We start from the raw sequence: 13,625 nt of genomic DNA on the forward strand, positions 1-13,625 counted from the left end.
GATATATATATATGATATATAATCTCCACTGCACATACACACACAAATAAAAAATTAGAAAGTAGATAAATAGAAAATAGGGACTTCAAACAATTCCAAAAATTAATTATTCTGTTGCTTCAAAAATATTTAAATATAGGGCCAGCCAAATAGCACAGACAGATTAAAGTGCCTGCAAGCAGGCGCAGAGGCCAGGGATTCAATCCCTGGGCCTGCTGTGCTAGCCCCACCCCCAGGGCACACTGAGACAGCAATTCAGACTGGGTGTGGTGGCGCGAGCCTCTAATCCCAGCTCTTGGGAAGCTGTAAACAGGCAGATCACTAGAGTTTGATCTAGCAGTGAGACCCTGAACACCATGTAGACCACCGCCCCCCAAAATTTAAATATACATGCTTATGTGTTTCATTTATATGACTAGCTTTTCTGAGTTCACTAAATAGAAAGCTTTGTGCTAACATTTGTTTCTTCGTAAGAAAAAACTGCCTTGACTAACTACTTTTAAGGTATCACAGTATATTAACTATCGTTATTCTCTTACTATTTTGTGATGAAATAGTTTTATTTTTTCATTAAAAAAATTGGGCTATGGTATACATTTTCTAAACTGGAGACAGCTATAGACACACAATTAAGAAATGTCAGAGCTGGGGAGATAGCTCAGTGGTCTAAGCGCCTGCCTGGCATGTACAAGAACCTGTGTTCGATCTCTGGTACATGCTGTGACAGTCCTGTGCCAAGCCAGTCACCAAAACCCAGGCATAGCAGTGCACATCTGTAATCCCAGCACTGGGGAGGCTGAGAAAGGACAATCACTACAAGTCTGAGCTGTGTAGCGAGACCCTGTACCAAATAAATAAAAGATTTTTAAAAAATTAAAAAGAAATGTCTGGGGCCTGGGAGATGGCTCAGTAGAATAAGCGCTTCCCTGGAAAGCGCAAGGGTCTGAGTTCAATCCCCAGTTCTGGGGAAAAAAAAAAAAAACGAAATGTCTAAGGATCTTCTTTTCTTCTTTAAAACAGAAAGCACAAAGAAGACAGACCTAGAAAAGCAGCCACACATTTTCTTATACTTCATCTGTTTATGGCCTCTAAAGTAACTAATAGGTTCTTATCCCATCTTCCTCCAGCTCTGCTCTAATTTGATTAAAGTCAAAATGAAGACTTATTTCTGTTGCTTACTTAAAGCAAAACTTCCCCAGTTATTTAATTATAATACAGCTTACAATAAACACTCAAAAGTTCACACATCTGTAAAATCACAGGAGTACAAAAATCTTTGCAAAGCTAGTGTGATTCCGACTCCAGACAGATCTCCCACGCCCAGCAAGCCGATCAGACATCAAACGCTAGTTCAGAAGTGAAGTAACACATGAAACTGCTCACTCTGTCACCACATACTGGGAATGCTTGCTTTGATATTGACATTTTGATTCCCAGAATTTAGTATGTAAACTTGCACTGTCCCACAATTATCCAAGAATTGAAGTGATAGGTATGTTAAATATAGAACGATTGCACACACCCACAGCAAAGACCAAACAGCAAGGGCCCAAGTACCACACAGAGCCCAACACACATAGTCTAGAAGTGAATGCAAGGGATGGAAGGTGGCTGTGGGGACTCACCGTGTGCTGTCTACACTAAGGTTATGTGCATGATTGCGAGCCACCAAACTGTGTTTTCCAGCAGCTGAATGATTTGCACCAAGATTATTAACATACTGAAGAGCTCAGGAAAAAAATTAGATTTTTCCAGGTAGCTGGGGGGGGGGAGGGGTAAAAATAAAGGAAAAACTTCCTATATCACGAAGTTTAAACTGTCCAAAAATTTTTTGAAAAGTGATCCAGTGACCCAGTCTAATGAACTTACAGCAATTGCTCCAAATACCTTTCAAATTCTTAATCTATTTTTTAATCTTCTTGAAGCACTCACAGCAGCAATGCTTTTTTTTTTTTTTTTCTTGAACAGGGAAAGGAAAATTATAGATGAAACTGCTTTATCGTAAACAGCACTACTCAAGACTTTCACTGTTTTGTCTGAGGGACAATGGCCTTTACCGTTTTAGCACTGAATGGATCACTTTGTGCTGTAGAGGGAAGACCACATCTCATCCGCACCAGGAGCAAAGTCAGTTCACCATTTCTTACTACTCTCCAGTAAAACCAGCAACGCACACCAAACAGAAACATGATGATTTTCTTTCTGTCATTTGTTCGAAGCAACAATTTCCTTTGTTCTTTAGCTACTGACTGTGAAAAATTTTGCCTACTTGTACTTTTTAGATACTTGGGCTATGCTCATCAATTTGCACTCTGAATTTATCTTCAAACATAAACAAGGACAGTCAGCTCTGAAGGAAAAGCTAGTGAACAAGTGTAAAACTAGTGCAGCTTAAGGAACATCTGCTCTGCCCAGAGATGTTGTAAGAGAGAAACATGGACAGTGCCCACCGATATTCAGGCAACAGGCTTCAATTCAATCAAGTTTTAAGCAGTGAAAACACAGCTCATCAGAGCTTTCACGCTAGAAGATCAGTACTACTTGTAAAAAGCAGCTTTTCAAAGGGTTAACATTTTTTGCTCTTTTTGTTGTACTGGGCTTTTTGTGTGCTAGGGAAGTATTCCACCACTAAGCCACACTCCCAGATATCAAAAGGTATTTACTGATAATTATGATGAAATAATTTAAGTATTAAGAATTGAAGTGATAGGTGAACATCCAAGCTCTCCGCATAAAACACACCAACAAGTCCTTTCAAATGAAACTTTCCTGAGGCAGCAGGTTAATTATTCATCTCGTCTACAAAGAACTCTGCAAGCCTTAGTCAGGTAAGTAAAAGACCTTTGCCCTGAGTTTGATAGGTATTAACACAACAAAGATAACCCCATCCACTGACAGATGGTCACACACTTACCGAAGGCTTGACTAACTTTGATCTGTCATCCTGCAAAAAAAAAAAAGAAAGAAACACTGTATGATAATGAAACATTTACAACTTCATTATTTTGAGATTTTAAAATTACTATTTAATAATTAGCATTTTGGGTTTGGAATCTAACACAAAGTCTGATGGTTCATAGCAGGCGACAGATTATTTAGTGGTAAGAGGTATTTTCTATGTAGAGTTCTGAAGTTGAAAATGGTATTTGTGACAGTCCTACTTGTCGATGTGTGGAGACATTTATTAGACTGGAACTGTGATCTTTAATTAGAGGAGCAGCTGAAGAACTGATTCCTCCCTTCTCACCTATTAAACTCCCTTTGAGATGCTATCTCTTATTCTTGTGGCATTCTCAGGAAGTCCTTGCAATTCCTCATAAACTATTTAAATCTCAGGCTGAGGACAATAAGCACCCAAGGTGTCTACAGGCCAACCACAGGTAAACCAGCAGGAGGGTGAAGCACAACTGCCAGTCATGGCCTGAACCCCACTCTCCCCATGCGCACACACACTGGATGGGGAAAACAAGGACGGGATGGATCTTGCTGATAACCATGAAGCTACTGTACTTCTGGAAGTGTGACAATGAACACATATGGGAAATAAACTTTCCAGACAGGTGAGACATACTCCTTCAAGATACACCTAGAAGTATTTCTTACTTCTAGGCTTTCTACAAAACGCCCAATTTAACCTTTCTTTCATTTACTGTCAGTAAGAAGCATCATTTTTTTAAAAGCATCATTTACATCCAACTTTTTATGTGTATATTTTAAAATGTGTTGCTTCAAGAACTTTCACCAAAGCCTGAGAAGTGCCGTCCACCCAGTACAAGCATTATGACTCAGGGCCAGCAAAAAATGCAGCCAATGAAATGCAACACAAAGTCAGGCTAACTTACTATGACAAAAAAAATGGTGTTCTCATATCAGGAGTTGCTTTTGGCGTATTCCTTTTAACTTTTGTGTAGATAACAAATCTTCACTTGGGTAAGGCCCATAGTCTCACAGAGAACAGAATTCCAGAAAAAAATACTTACAGGATGGACCTCACCAATGATGTAAGTTTTAGACAGTTCTCTAGCATCGGTAGAATGACCAACATCTTCAAAATTCTCTGTAGCGTCACCCCCAGCTTGTTCTCTTAAGACTTCCTCCCCGCCAGGATGCTGTTGAAAGGAGATAGGATAAAACTTAGTATTTTTTTTTTCAGGAAAATTAGTTTAAAGAGATGACAAGCTTATCACTTACTGCAGAAGGCAGTGATGAGAATGGGCTATGCTGCTGTCCACTATTTGCATTAAACACACTCTTTTGCACCCAGTTTTCCTCATTAAAATGCAACAGGCCCTTGGGTAACTCACATGGCAGCAAAAGCTCTATGCAGGTGTCATGAATGTTTTGGTAATGTCTGCTTTGCTTGTCCATACAGCTGTCGAAACTGTTCCCTTCATCTGTACCCAATCTGTGTCTTCAGTCCTCCACCTAGGACTTTCTACTTGCAACTTTCTCAGGCTAAGTGTGGATTCGGAATGGCCACTGCCTGAGAGAACCATTTGCAAAACGGAGACAAGCGTGTCACTTCCCTTAAGGAGGTACACCGTGTGCCTAGTACAGGGTGTGGACAAGCAGGCAAAGCCCTGCCGGGGCACAATTCATTTTCTAGTAGGAAAATAAGAAAAGCAAGTAACTGTATTAGGATATATTACTCATCAGGAACAGCAGCAGCAAGGAAAGAGGCAATTTCTACAGAAGGAAACAGCTGGAAGAGCCTCCGACCTCTAGTAAGTGACCTTTAGTATGTGCAAGTTAGTGATAAAGAACAGCTATGCTCATTTTTAGAACCGGTGCGTGCACATAACACAACTTGATCATCTGTGATCCCTCTACTGTCCTTTCCCTCCAGGAGTCAGAGTCGTTTGTATACCACCAGCATTTTATCTGCTTTTACTGGTAAAACAAAGGATACTCATGAGGCAGGGAGGGAATGTTTTTTTCCTTTTAAGATGCTTGGTAAGGGGCTCCATCACTAGACACATGTGAGCAAATCTAGATTCTCAGCAAGAGAAGGCACTGTCAGACAAGGACAACTAAAATAGTGAGTCACGAAGTCATATAAAGGGGCACCTTTCTTAAATTGAGCTTAAGGATTAGCTTAGATCAAATTTACCCTAACCAAGAGCAAATCACCTATAAGAGGTGGAGAATAGAACCAAGCCAGCCTCCCTTGTACAGCTGACCCTACTTACTTCTTAACTGTGCCCAACAATGAAAGACAAAGTACCTCACATTATTGAAAGGCAGATAATTTTTCCATTTTAAATCCTGTATCTTAGTCCTATTTTAATCTATAGATATTTTATCTGTAGATAAAAACTACTTCAAAAATAGTATTAAATAAAATAAGTAATTTAAAAATACTTTTAACTTAAAGATCTTTTTTTTAACAACCAGTGAGAAAAACAAAGACTCAAAATTAATATTTTAAAACACAGTAACTTGTTTTGACAAAACAATAAAACTTAAAGGGCTAGTTTTTCATTTCATAATACCTAAGTTTACCTCAAAATACATTTATGATGGGGTGAAAAAGAAAAACGAGGAGGAGGAAGAGAGGGAAATGGTGGGTGGGAGACACTGTCATACCTATCAAGTCTGAATCATGATGATTTGAAACTGGGCAATTTGTGTTGTCACACTTCCTCCCTACTCTTTAGAAAATACTACAGTCTTAATAAGATTAAAAGGAAATGTCTTTCCTTAATTTTTAGTACACTGAAGTGACAAAGAAAACCTCGGAAGGCCAGGGATATAGCTCAGCAGAATAAGTGCCTGCCTGGAAAGTGCAAGGTCCTGAGTTCAATCCCTGGTAGCCCCCCCAAAAAAGAAAGAATGAAAAGAAAAGAAAGCCTTGGAATAGCTCAGCAAATTAAAGCACCTGCTTAGGCAGACACAGGGACCTGGGTTCAATCACCAGTTGCAGTGCCTGCCCCTGCCCCAGCCCCACCCCCAGGGCACACTGAGTTGGTGATTGAGACTGGGTGTGGTGACCCACACCTGTATTCCCAGCACTTGAGAGCCTGAGACAGGAAGATCTCTGGGAGTTCAAGGCCAAACTGGGCTACACAGCAAGACCCTGTCTCAAAATGACAGAAAAAAAAAAAAAAATATTTCAATAATAAATAAAGGTAACAAAGGAACATCACCAAAACTAAGGAACAGAGATGTAGGCAGAGCTGGAGTCATTGCAGAGCAGGTACACAGAAGGTCCTGCAGTACAGGGTGTCCTCAAGTTCAGAAAGGGGAAGGAGAAAGAGAGATGGAGAGGGGTGGGACAGATTAGGTCACATGGAGTTTCCAGATCTCTTCAAGGATTCTGATCTTGGTTCTGTAGACACTAGGAAGTCATGGGAAAGGATCAAAGTAGGGAAAGCGATAACATTCGATCAAATTTTTAAGATACAACTTAGTCTCTAAAGTAGACACACAAGGCAAATTAGGATCAAGGGAAAACTATTCTCTGAGGCCATTTCAGCAACTTATATGGGAATAAAAGGGCGTGAATATGTGTGAAAAAGTGACTGACAGACTTCTGACAGTGAAGACACAGGACAGAGAGGAGGAACAGGATGATTCAAATGTCTGGCTTGTGCAACTGAGTGGCTGCCGGGGCCTACCATTGAGAACCAAGTATGTAAGCACTGGACAGACTGAGTCTGAGGTACTAGCTGGCTACTGGAATATCTCGGATGCCTTAGAGTCCACATATTTTATGAGTCTATAATTCCTTCAATATGCTTTTGTAAAAATCTCAAACTTCTGTTATTCTGACATCATAAGAGAACTCCTAAGTACAAAGCCGGGAATACCAATGAAATAATCAGAACGCTCTTTCACTTTTTACAGCTATAATTTTACTGGCTAAAGGAAAATAATCAGAAACCATGTTTGAAAAAGACTACAGGATGGCACAGTCTAATTTCCAAGGCATTCACTGCAACACTCCAATCCAATACTAAAGACATTTTAGGTAAACATGATACAGAATGAGAATTATCAGTCCAAAAATCTGAAACCCAAAATGTTTCAAAATCTAAAGCCTTATGAGCGCCAACACTGGGCCATGGATGAAAAATTCCACGCTTGACTTCACGTGTTCGCTTGCAGTCAAAACACAGATACACTAAAATATCATATAAAATTAACATGAGCCTATTTATGGACAAGGTGCATATGCTTTGTATTTAAACTTGTCTTAGTCACTCTTCCCATCACTAAGACAAAATACCTAGGACCCACAACTTAAAGCAGAAGAGGTTTATTTTGGCTCACCTTTCAGCCAACGCTGGAACACACAAGGGAAAGGCTGGCAGAGGAAGACTGCTCATTTCATGACAGCCAGGAAGCAGGAAGAGAAGGAGCCAGGAGGGAAATAAGCCCCAGTGACCCAACTCACTAACCAGGCTCCACACCTCCTAACAAAGTCAGCTGTAGAGACCCCATGGTCAATCCCCTGCCCAAATCCCATCTGTCAGTCTTTGGGGGGAGATTTTTGCTATAAACCATAACAGGTTCTATTCCTGAGATACTACTATGTATCTGCCTGTATTCCAAAATCTGAAATTCAAAACACCCCTGGTCACAAGCATTTCAAATAAGGAATACTCAATCTATATGTCACTGTATTATGTTGGAAAGTTACTGTTGGCTATAGGCTCCTGAAATTTCAACTTTATGCTGCTATGGCATAAATTCTCAGCAAAGCATTCCACAATGGATCTCTGCTCCTTGAAGTGGATTCTTCACTCAAGTTCCAGAACAGGCTATCCTCATTTCCCTTCAAGTTTCCAGGGCACTGCACCTGTCCAGTGTTCCCTGTGTGCAAACCCAGGGGCATCCCAGGGCTCTGTCCTTGATGATGTTCCCTTCACTATCTGTAGTTACTTTCCTGGGTGATCTTATCTAATGTCTGCACTTTTTAACGAATGCAGTGAGTAACAACCTCTCTGATCTCCCAGCTGCAGACTCCTCCCACAAGCATATCTACTTAACAGCTGTCATGTAGACTGATACACACTTCAAAAGACCCAAACCCAAGTTTTCATTCCCCACCCCCACATACCTTTTCCCAGTCTTTTCATTCTCAGTCCACACTTCTGAAGTATTTGTTACAGTTACAATCTAACCACTTGTACCTCTTCCCCCACTACCACCCAGAAACCAACACACATTTCATTCATAAATTATGCTAATTGTCCAACTGGTCCCAGACTTCCTTCTTACAGTCAGTTTCCTGTACACCAGCTACCAGGATATTTTAGAAGATGATCATTGTAATATCAGAAAGAAGTATGTTCATGTAGTCTACTATAAATGGAATCATGGAGATGCACAGAGGAAAAAGTAACATAAAGTAAAAGATGAAATAAATATTCATTTGGGTGATACACTAAGGAGGATAGGGTCCCATCCAGTCTTTGCCATTTCCACCCAGTCTTTGCCATTTCCCACAATGCTGTGCTCCAGACTTCAGGCAGGCCTCAAACTCACCAAACTTGTTTTCTCTATCAGAACCCTTCAGCCCGGAGCAGGCATGGTGGTGTAAAATTGTAATCCCAGCACTTGGGAACCTGAGGCAGGGACAACAGCCATCAGTTCAAAGCCAGCCCTGGCTACACAGGGAATTCATTGCCAGCCAGAACTAAAGAAAAAACAAACAACCCACCAGCCAGAAAGATGAACCCTTCAGTCTGGGGTTTGTCTTCCGCTTTGGATGCTCAGCTTTGAGGTCTTCACGAGATGTCATCTCACACCCTGCTGCAAGGGTGTCTTTCACGCCTATTATGGTTTGTGTGTATTTGTACCCCCAAAGCCTCAAGCATTCACGGGGCAGACTTCTAGAGCTTGTGACTAACTCAGGATCCACTGGGATTACAGGTGTGAGTGGTGCATCCGTCCTGGGGCAGGTAATTTGCATTACAATGTGAGGAAGGAAGACAAGCTAGTTGCTTGAGAGCCACTACTCCTCCATTTTGCTCTCTTCTCTTCACCCACACTAGGAAAGGTTGCTCGCTGCCATGTGCAGCTCTGCCTTGGACCCAGCTGAGCATGGACTGAGATTTCTGGTAAGTGTGAGCTAAATAAACCTTTCCTTCCTTCATTTTGGGTGTTGGGATTTGTCCCAGCAATGAGAGAAGAGTGACTGAGATAATGCCCTTCCCAGGTGTCCCCATTTAAAGTGGTCTGTCCCAGAATTCTGTACCACTGGCTAGTCCCCTTCCTGTTTAATTACTTTAGCAACAATTCTTGAATGAAGTTATATTTCATATCAATTTATTCGTAATATTATGGGGATAGATTTTGTCTACCTTGTTCAACTCTGTTCCTCCCACTCTTAGCTAGTTCAATGCCTAGAAGTATTTGTTGGATTAAGAAGAACAGCTCTGCTCACATCGGTTTTAGAACTATTCCATACACCACTTCAGTAACTGATGGGAACTTCATCTCATTCCAAGCAGTTCATACAACTCTCTTCCCTAGACTAACAGTAGTTACCATTCTAATCATCGCATTTCCTATTTAACTGCTGCTTAACTCATTTAATCACAGTATTTCACAGTCTACTCCAAGCATGTGCAAGGCACTGTATGGGGCACAAGAAGGTCTGTGGGAAATCAATGCGACTTGCTCCTGAAACACACAATTCATTTGGAGTAAGAATTAATGCACAAGACCCTGCCTTCAATGCAACCCCACTATTCTGACCACCACGAACAGCACAACACGTCCTTAACATGCAGCACCTGTGCAAGAAGGCAGGCCGGTACCAGTTCTTCCAGGTGCTGGTGAGGAGGCGCTGCTTGGCTCCCAGTCCATGCCACAGGGCTCTCCAGCGCCACATCACAGTGCAGCCCCCTGACTCCCAACTTGTCTTTTTAAATTTTAATCCCCTCCCAGCTTTATTAAGGTAAAATTTACTAATACCTATCACAGAATTTACAGTGTACAATGTAATATAATGTTGATACTCGTTATGAGTCACTCAAGCTATATTAACATTCTATTACCTCGCGTGCATATCCATGCTTTTGTAGGGAGAATATTTAAGACCTATTCTTAACAATTTCCAAGTACACTTTCTTATTAACAATTGCCCCACAATGTACAATATATCCCCAGAACAAAGAGTTCAGCATGGACTCCACTACTGTTTTTTTTTTTAAAAAAAGCTTCTGGTGGCTGACTCTTCCCAGTACAGGTTAGTGCACAAGGAGTAGGCAACCAAGGACCGAGTACACTTCTGCATCTACGGGGCAGGCTTTAGGATCAAGTAGAACCTGCTTTGCCACCTTGCCAAGCCAAGGGCATAAAGAGGTAAGTAGTTCTTGCCTGCAGAACGCAATGAAGGCTTACAAAATACAGTCTAGCTTATTTATATTAATTCATATACATTAAGAATTATATAGATTTAGTCCTTGTTTTATAATCACTAAAATCTGAAGTGCTTACACAGTGTCCTTAGAGACAATAGCCCAGGACTTCTCACTTAACTCCACACACAAAAAACTGCTGTAATGATCCTTCTAGAACTCTTTAAGGGTTTAATCTGTATCTGAGACCATCTGGAAGCAGAAACACCTGGCATTTGGTTTATAATTCAAGACTGGCTGTAAATTAAATCTAAAATTCTGGTCATACCCAAGTTTTTCCTGTGTCAAATGAGTCATCACTTGAGGGTCCAAAATGTATAGTGGTGGCACATGCCTATAATCCCAGCACTTGGGAGGCTGAGACAGGAGGATCCTCACTAGTTTGAGATCAGCCTGGATTGCAAATTGAGCCCCAGACCAGCCTGAACTGGTGAGACCCTGTCTCAAAAAGACTAAATAAATAAATAAGGAGAATGAGCAACAAAAAAATCCTCAACATGCCAAATGGCTGATAGGGAGGATGAGCTGCCTCCCATCCCAGTTAACGGTATTCACTGCACCTGGATGAATGCGATCAACCAACCTTCAGGCCTGCCAAGGCCACAATGAACGAGCACGAATTGTCTTGAGCTGCACATAAAATACATAATGCAGTTACTGAAACAAAACTTTCCTTTATATTTTCATATTTGTTACAACATTAAAAGGGGAGGCAACCTGAGGGTCACATGTTGAACCAATCTGAAGGTATACCCTTGTTTTCCCAAGAAATGTAACAGCTTAAAAAGGAAAAAGTTATTATAAATAATAATTGATAAATTATTCCTCTCTAGGCAATGAACATCCATAATGAATTAAGCACAGACAATGCTAAGAATCAGAAACAAACCCAGAATCCTATTTCACCTTCCATTAACACTGCTGGGCAGTATTTTCAAGCAATCATTTGTTGAGTTATTGGCTGTGAAAAGCAATTCCTTTAAACCACAACCAACATATCACACTTCACCTACAAACTAGCCTGGTCCCTGTCCACACAACCTCTCTGCATTAAACCCTAGAGGTAATAATTTGCTTTAGTCTAAAAAACAGTGTGAGAGAAGCCTACCTGACCCTGGGATTGCTTTCAGTAGAGAAGCCAGGATTATCAGGGTTAATGCACGCTTACAGCCCCCTTCAAAGGCCACATGATAAGCAAGTTCTAAGAACCTCAAGTCACACAGAATGCTTAACACCAGGGAACTCAATGGTTTACATTCAAACATTAGAAAAAGAACTTAAGATGGGCTTGGTGGCACATGCCTGTAATCCCAGCACTTGGAAAGCTAAGACAGGAAGATCCTTTTGTGTTTGAAACCAGCCTGGGCTACAAACTGAGCCGAAGGCCAACCACAACTGCATAGTGACTAGTGATGGGGGGATTAACCCAAATGTCAAAGACAAAGCTTTGGGCCTACAGACAGCACACCCCATTTTGCTCATGTAAAATAATCACCAGGTTCATTCTTCTTGCTGTTTCTTTCTCCGACTATTTTATAGTTTCCCTAGACTCCAACCAGAAAACTAACATAAACATATTTGGAATTATATTTGTGGCCATGTTCTTTTGTCATAAATAATTTAATAAGATTGTCCCTTAGACTTAATACAGATTATTTTTGTTTAGTGGTTGCCCTTAAGTCCTAGAATTCCTGTATTTTAGTGGCCTGGAAACACAAGGAATAATCTTTCGAACTCAAAGATTAGATGGTCTCCATTCTGTGCCAGGAAAGCCTTGCATCCTTGTCAAGGACACAAGGGAGGCATCTCATGGGCATCACGGCACCAGTCACCACTGTCTTTCCTTGCTACAGTGCCTCACCCACTCTTATAAGGCAGCACTGGTGTAATACTCATTTCAAACTATTTCCACCATTTCTTGTCCCTATCCAAACCTACAGAGGTAATTTCTGGACCCTAGCCAAACCCCTCTTGAATTTTTCCAGAGAGTACCACTGCCCAAAAAGCACAGGTGCCTTCCACTGAGCAACTCAATGAGCTCAGGGAAGGCTGCCTGCTGCTCCCAGGTCTGTTTCTCCTTCCTCCCCAATACTTAAATTCTTCTTTGAGGATAAGCCAGTAAATAAAGTTTCAGCCTCCCTTGCTGCCAGGCATCCCATGTGATTAAATCCTGGCTAATGGAAAGCAAGCAGTGTAGCATGTTCCAGAGGTCTTCCTTTAGAGTGCTATGTCCTCCTGGCCTCTTTTCTGCAACCTCTCCTTAATCCTGCCTGGAATAGGAATGCTGCCCCTGAACTTTAAAATGAGGGCAATGCCCCCAGACTTTAGGAAGGTGGCTGGATCTAGACTATGTGTTGCTGGGATTAAGAATTTGATGCTGGGATTGAGACCCCAAGGGTGGGTGGCCTGCATAGAACATAAGAAATAGAAGGCGCACTGCTGTTGTTGTTGCTTATCATTTGCCACTTGCTACTTTAACTGCCTGCTCCTTGCCATAGACTATTTTTCCTCTATGATGCCCCTCTGCCATGCCACCTTACCTTGGAGCCAGCCAATTACAGACTGACACCTCTGAAAACTGTGAGCTAAATAAACCTCACCTCTTTTGAGTGTTGGGTATTTTGTATCAGCCATGAGAAAAAAAGTAACAAAGACAGGGACCCAGAGAAATGATGCCCATGCCACACGGACAGGAAAGAGACAGGGCCAGAGCCATGAGCAGAGCCAGAGCCGAAAGTTTCCAGCTTTTAAAACAACCTTCTTCTTTCTTTAAATTTACAAATTAAGCATTATTTTGTATTTTTGAACAAAGTAAGTATAAACACAAAAAGTTATCTTAAAGTTTCTTCATAAATTTCTCTGTGAGGATTTTGGAGTGAAACTTGTGTTATATCCTCTAAATCTAAGAAAATTATCTCATTTGCTCTACTTTTCTGGAAATTATTAAGAAAGAGTCAAAAGACAAACTTCTACGACAGCACCCCAACTGGTTACAAGGCTGTCCCAATTAGAAAGCCAAAAGAACAGGCGGACTACACTGCAGTATCACAGTAAGCATTAGGTTCAGTATGCATTAGGTGAGTGCCTGGCCCTCTGTGGATTTGATTAAAAAAAATTAAAAGATTAAATAAAAAGAAAGCAAAAAACCCAACCCTAAAAAAAATAAAAATTAAAAACAAAAAACCCAACCCTTTGCTACCTACATGTAATCTATGGGGACCCAAAGTCCAGCATATATGACTCTGAAACAAGATC

At 41.0% G+C, this 13,625-nt stretch overlaps 1 protein-coding gene across 2 annotated transcripts in view; it reads right to left on the bottom strand.

Moving 5' to 3' along the window:
* The window catches only part of LOC101593116 (cytochrome b5), a 35,089-nt gene that overhangs the window by 6,202 nt on the left and 15,262 nt on the right, over positions 1-13,625 (bottom strand). For both annotated transcript variants that reach the window (XM_004640183.2, XM_023700044.1), the window contains exons 2-3: positions 3,981-4,109; positions 2,915-2,944 (exon numbers count right to left, since the gene is read on the bottom strand). In XM_004640183.2, coding sequence (XP_004640240.1) covers positions 2,915-2,944; positions 3,981-4,109 — 159 coding nt within the window. The remainder of the gene's footprint in view (positions 1-2,914; positions 2,945-3,980; positions 4,110-13,625) is intronic.

The sequence above is a fragment of the Octodon degus genome, unplaced genomic scaffold, assembly GCF_000260255.1.
Source record: "Octodon degus isolate 3935 unplaced genomic scaffold, OctDeg1.0 scaffold00120, whole genome shotgun sequence".
In the NCBI taxonomy this organism is placed as follows: domain Eukaryota; kingdom Metazoa; phylum Chordata; class Mammalia; order Rodentia; family Octodontidae; genus Octodon; species Octodon degus.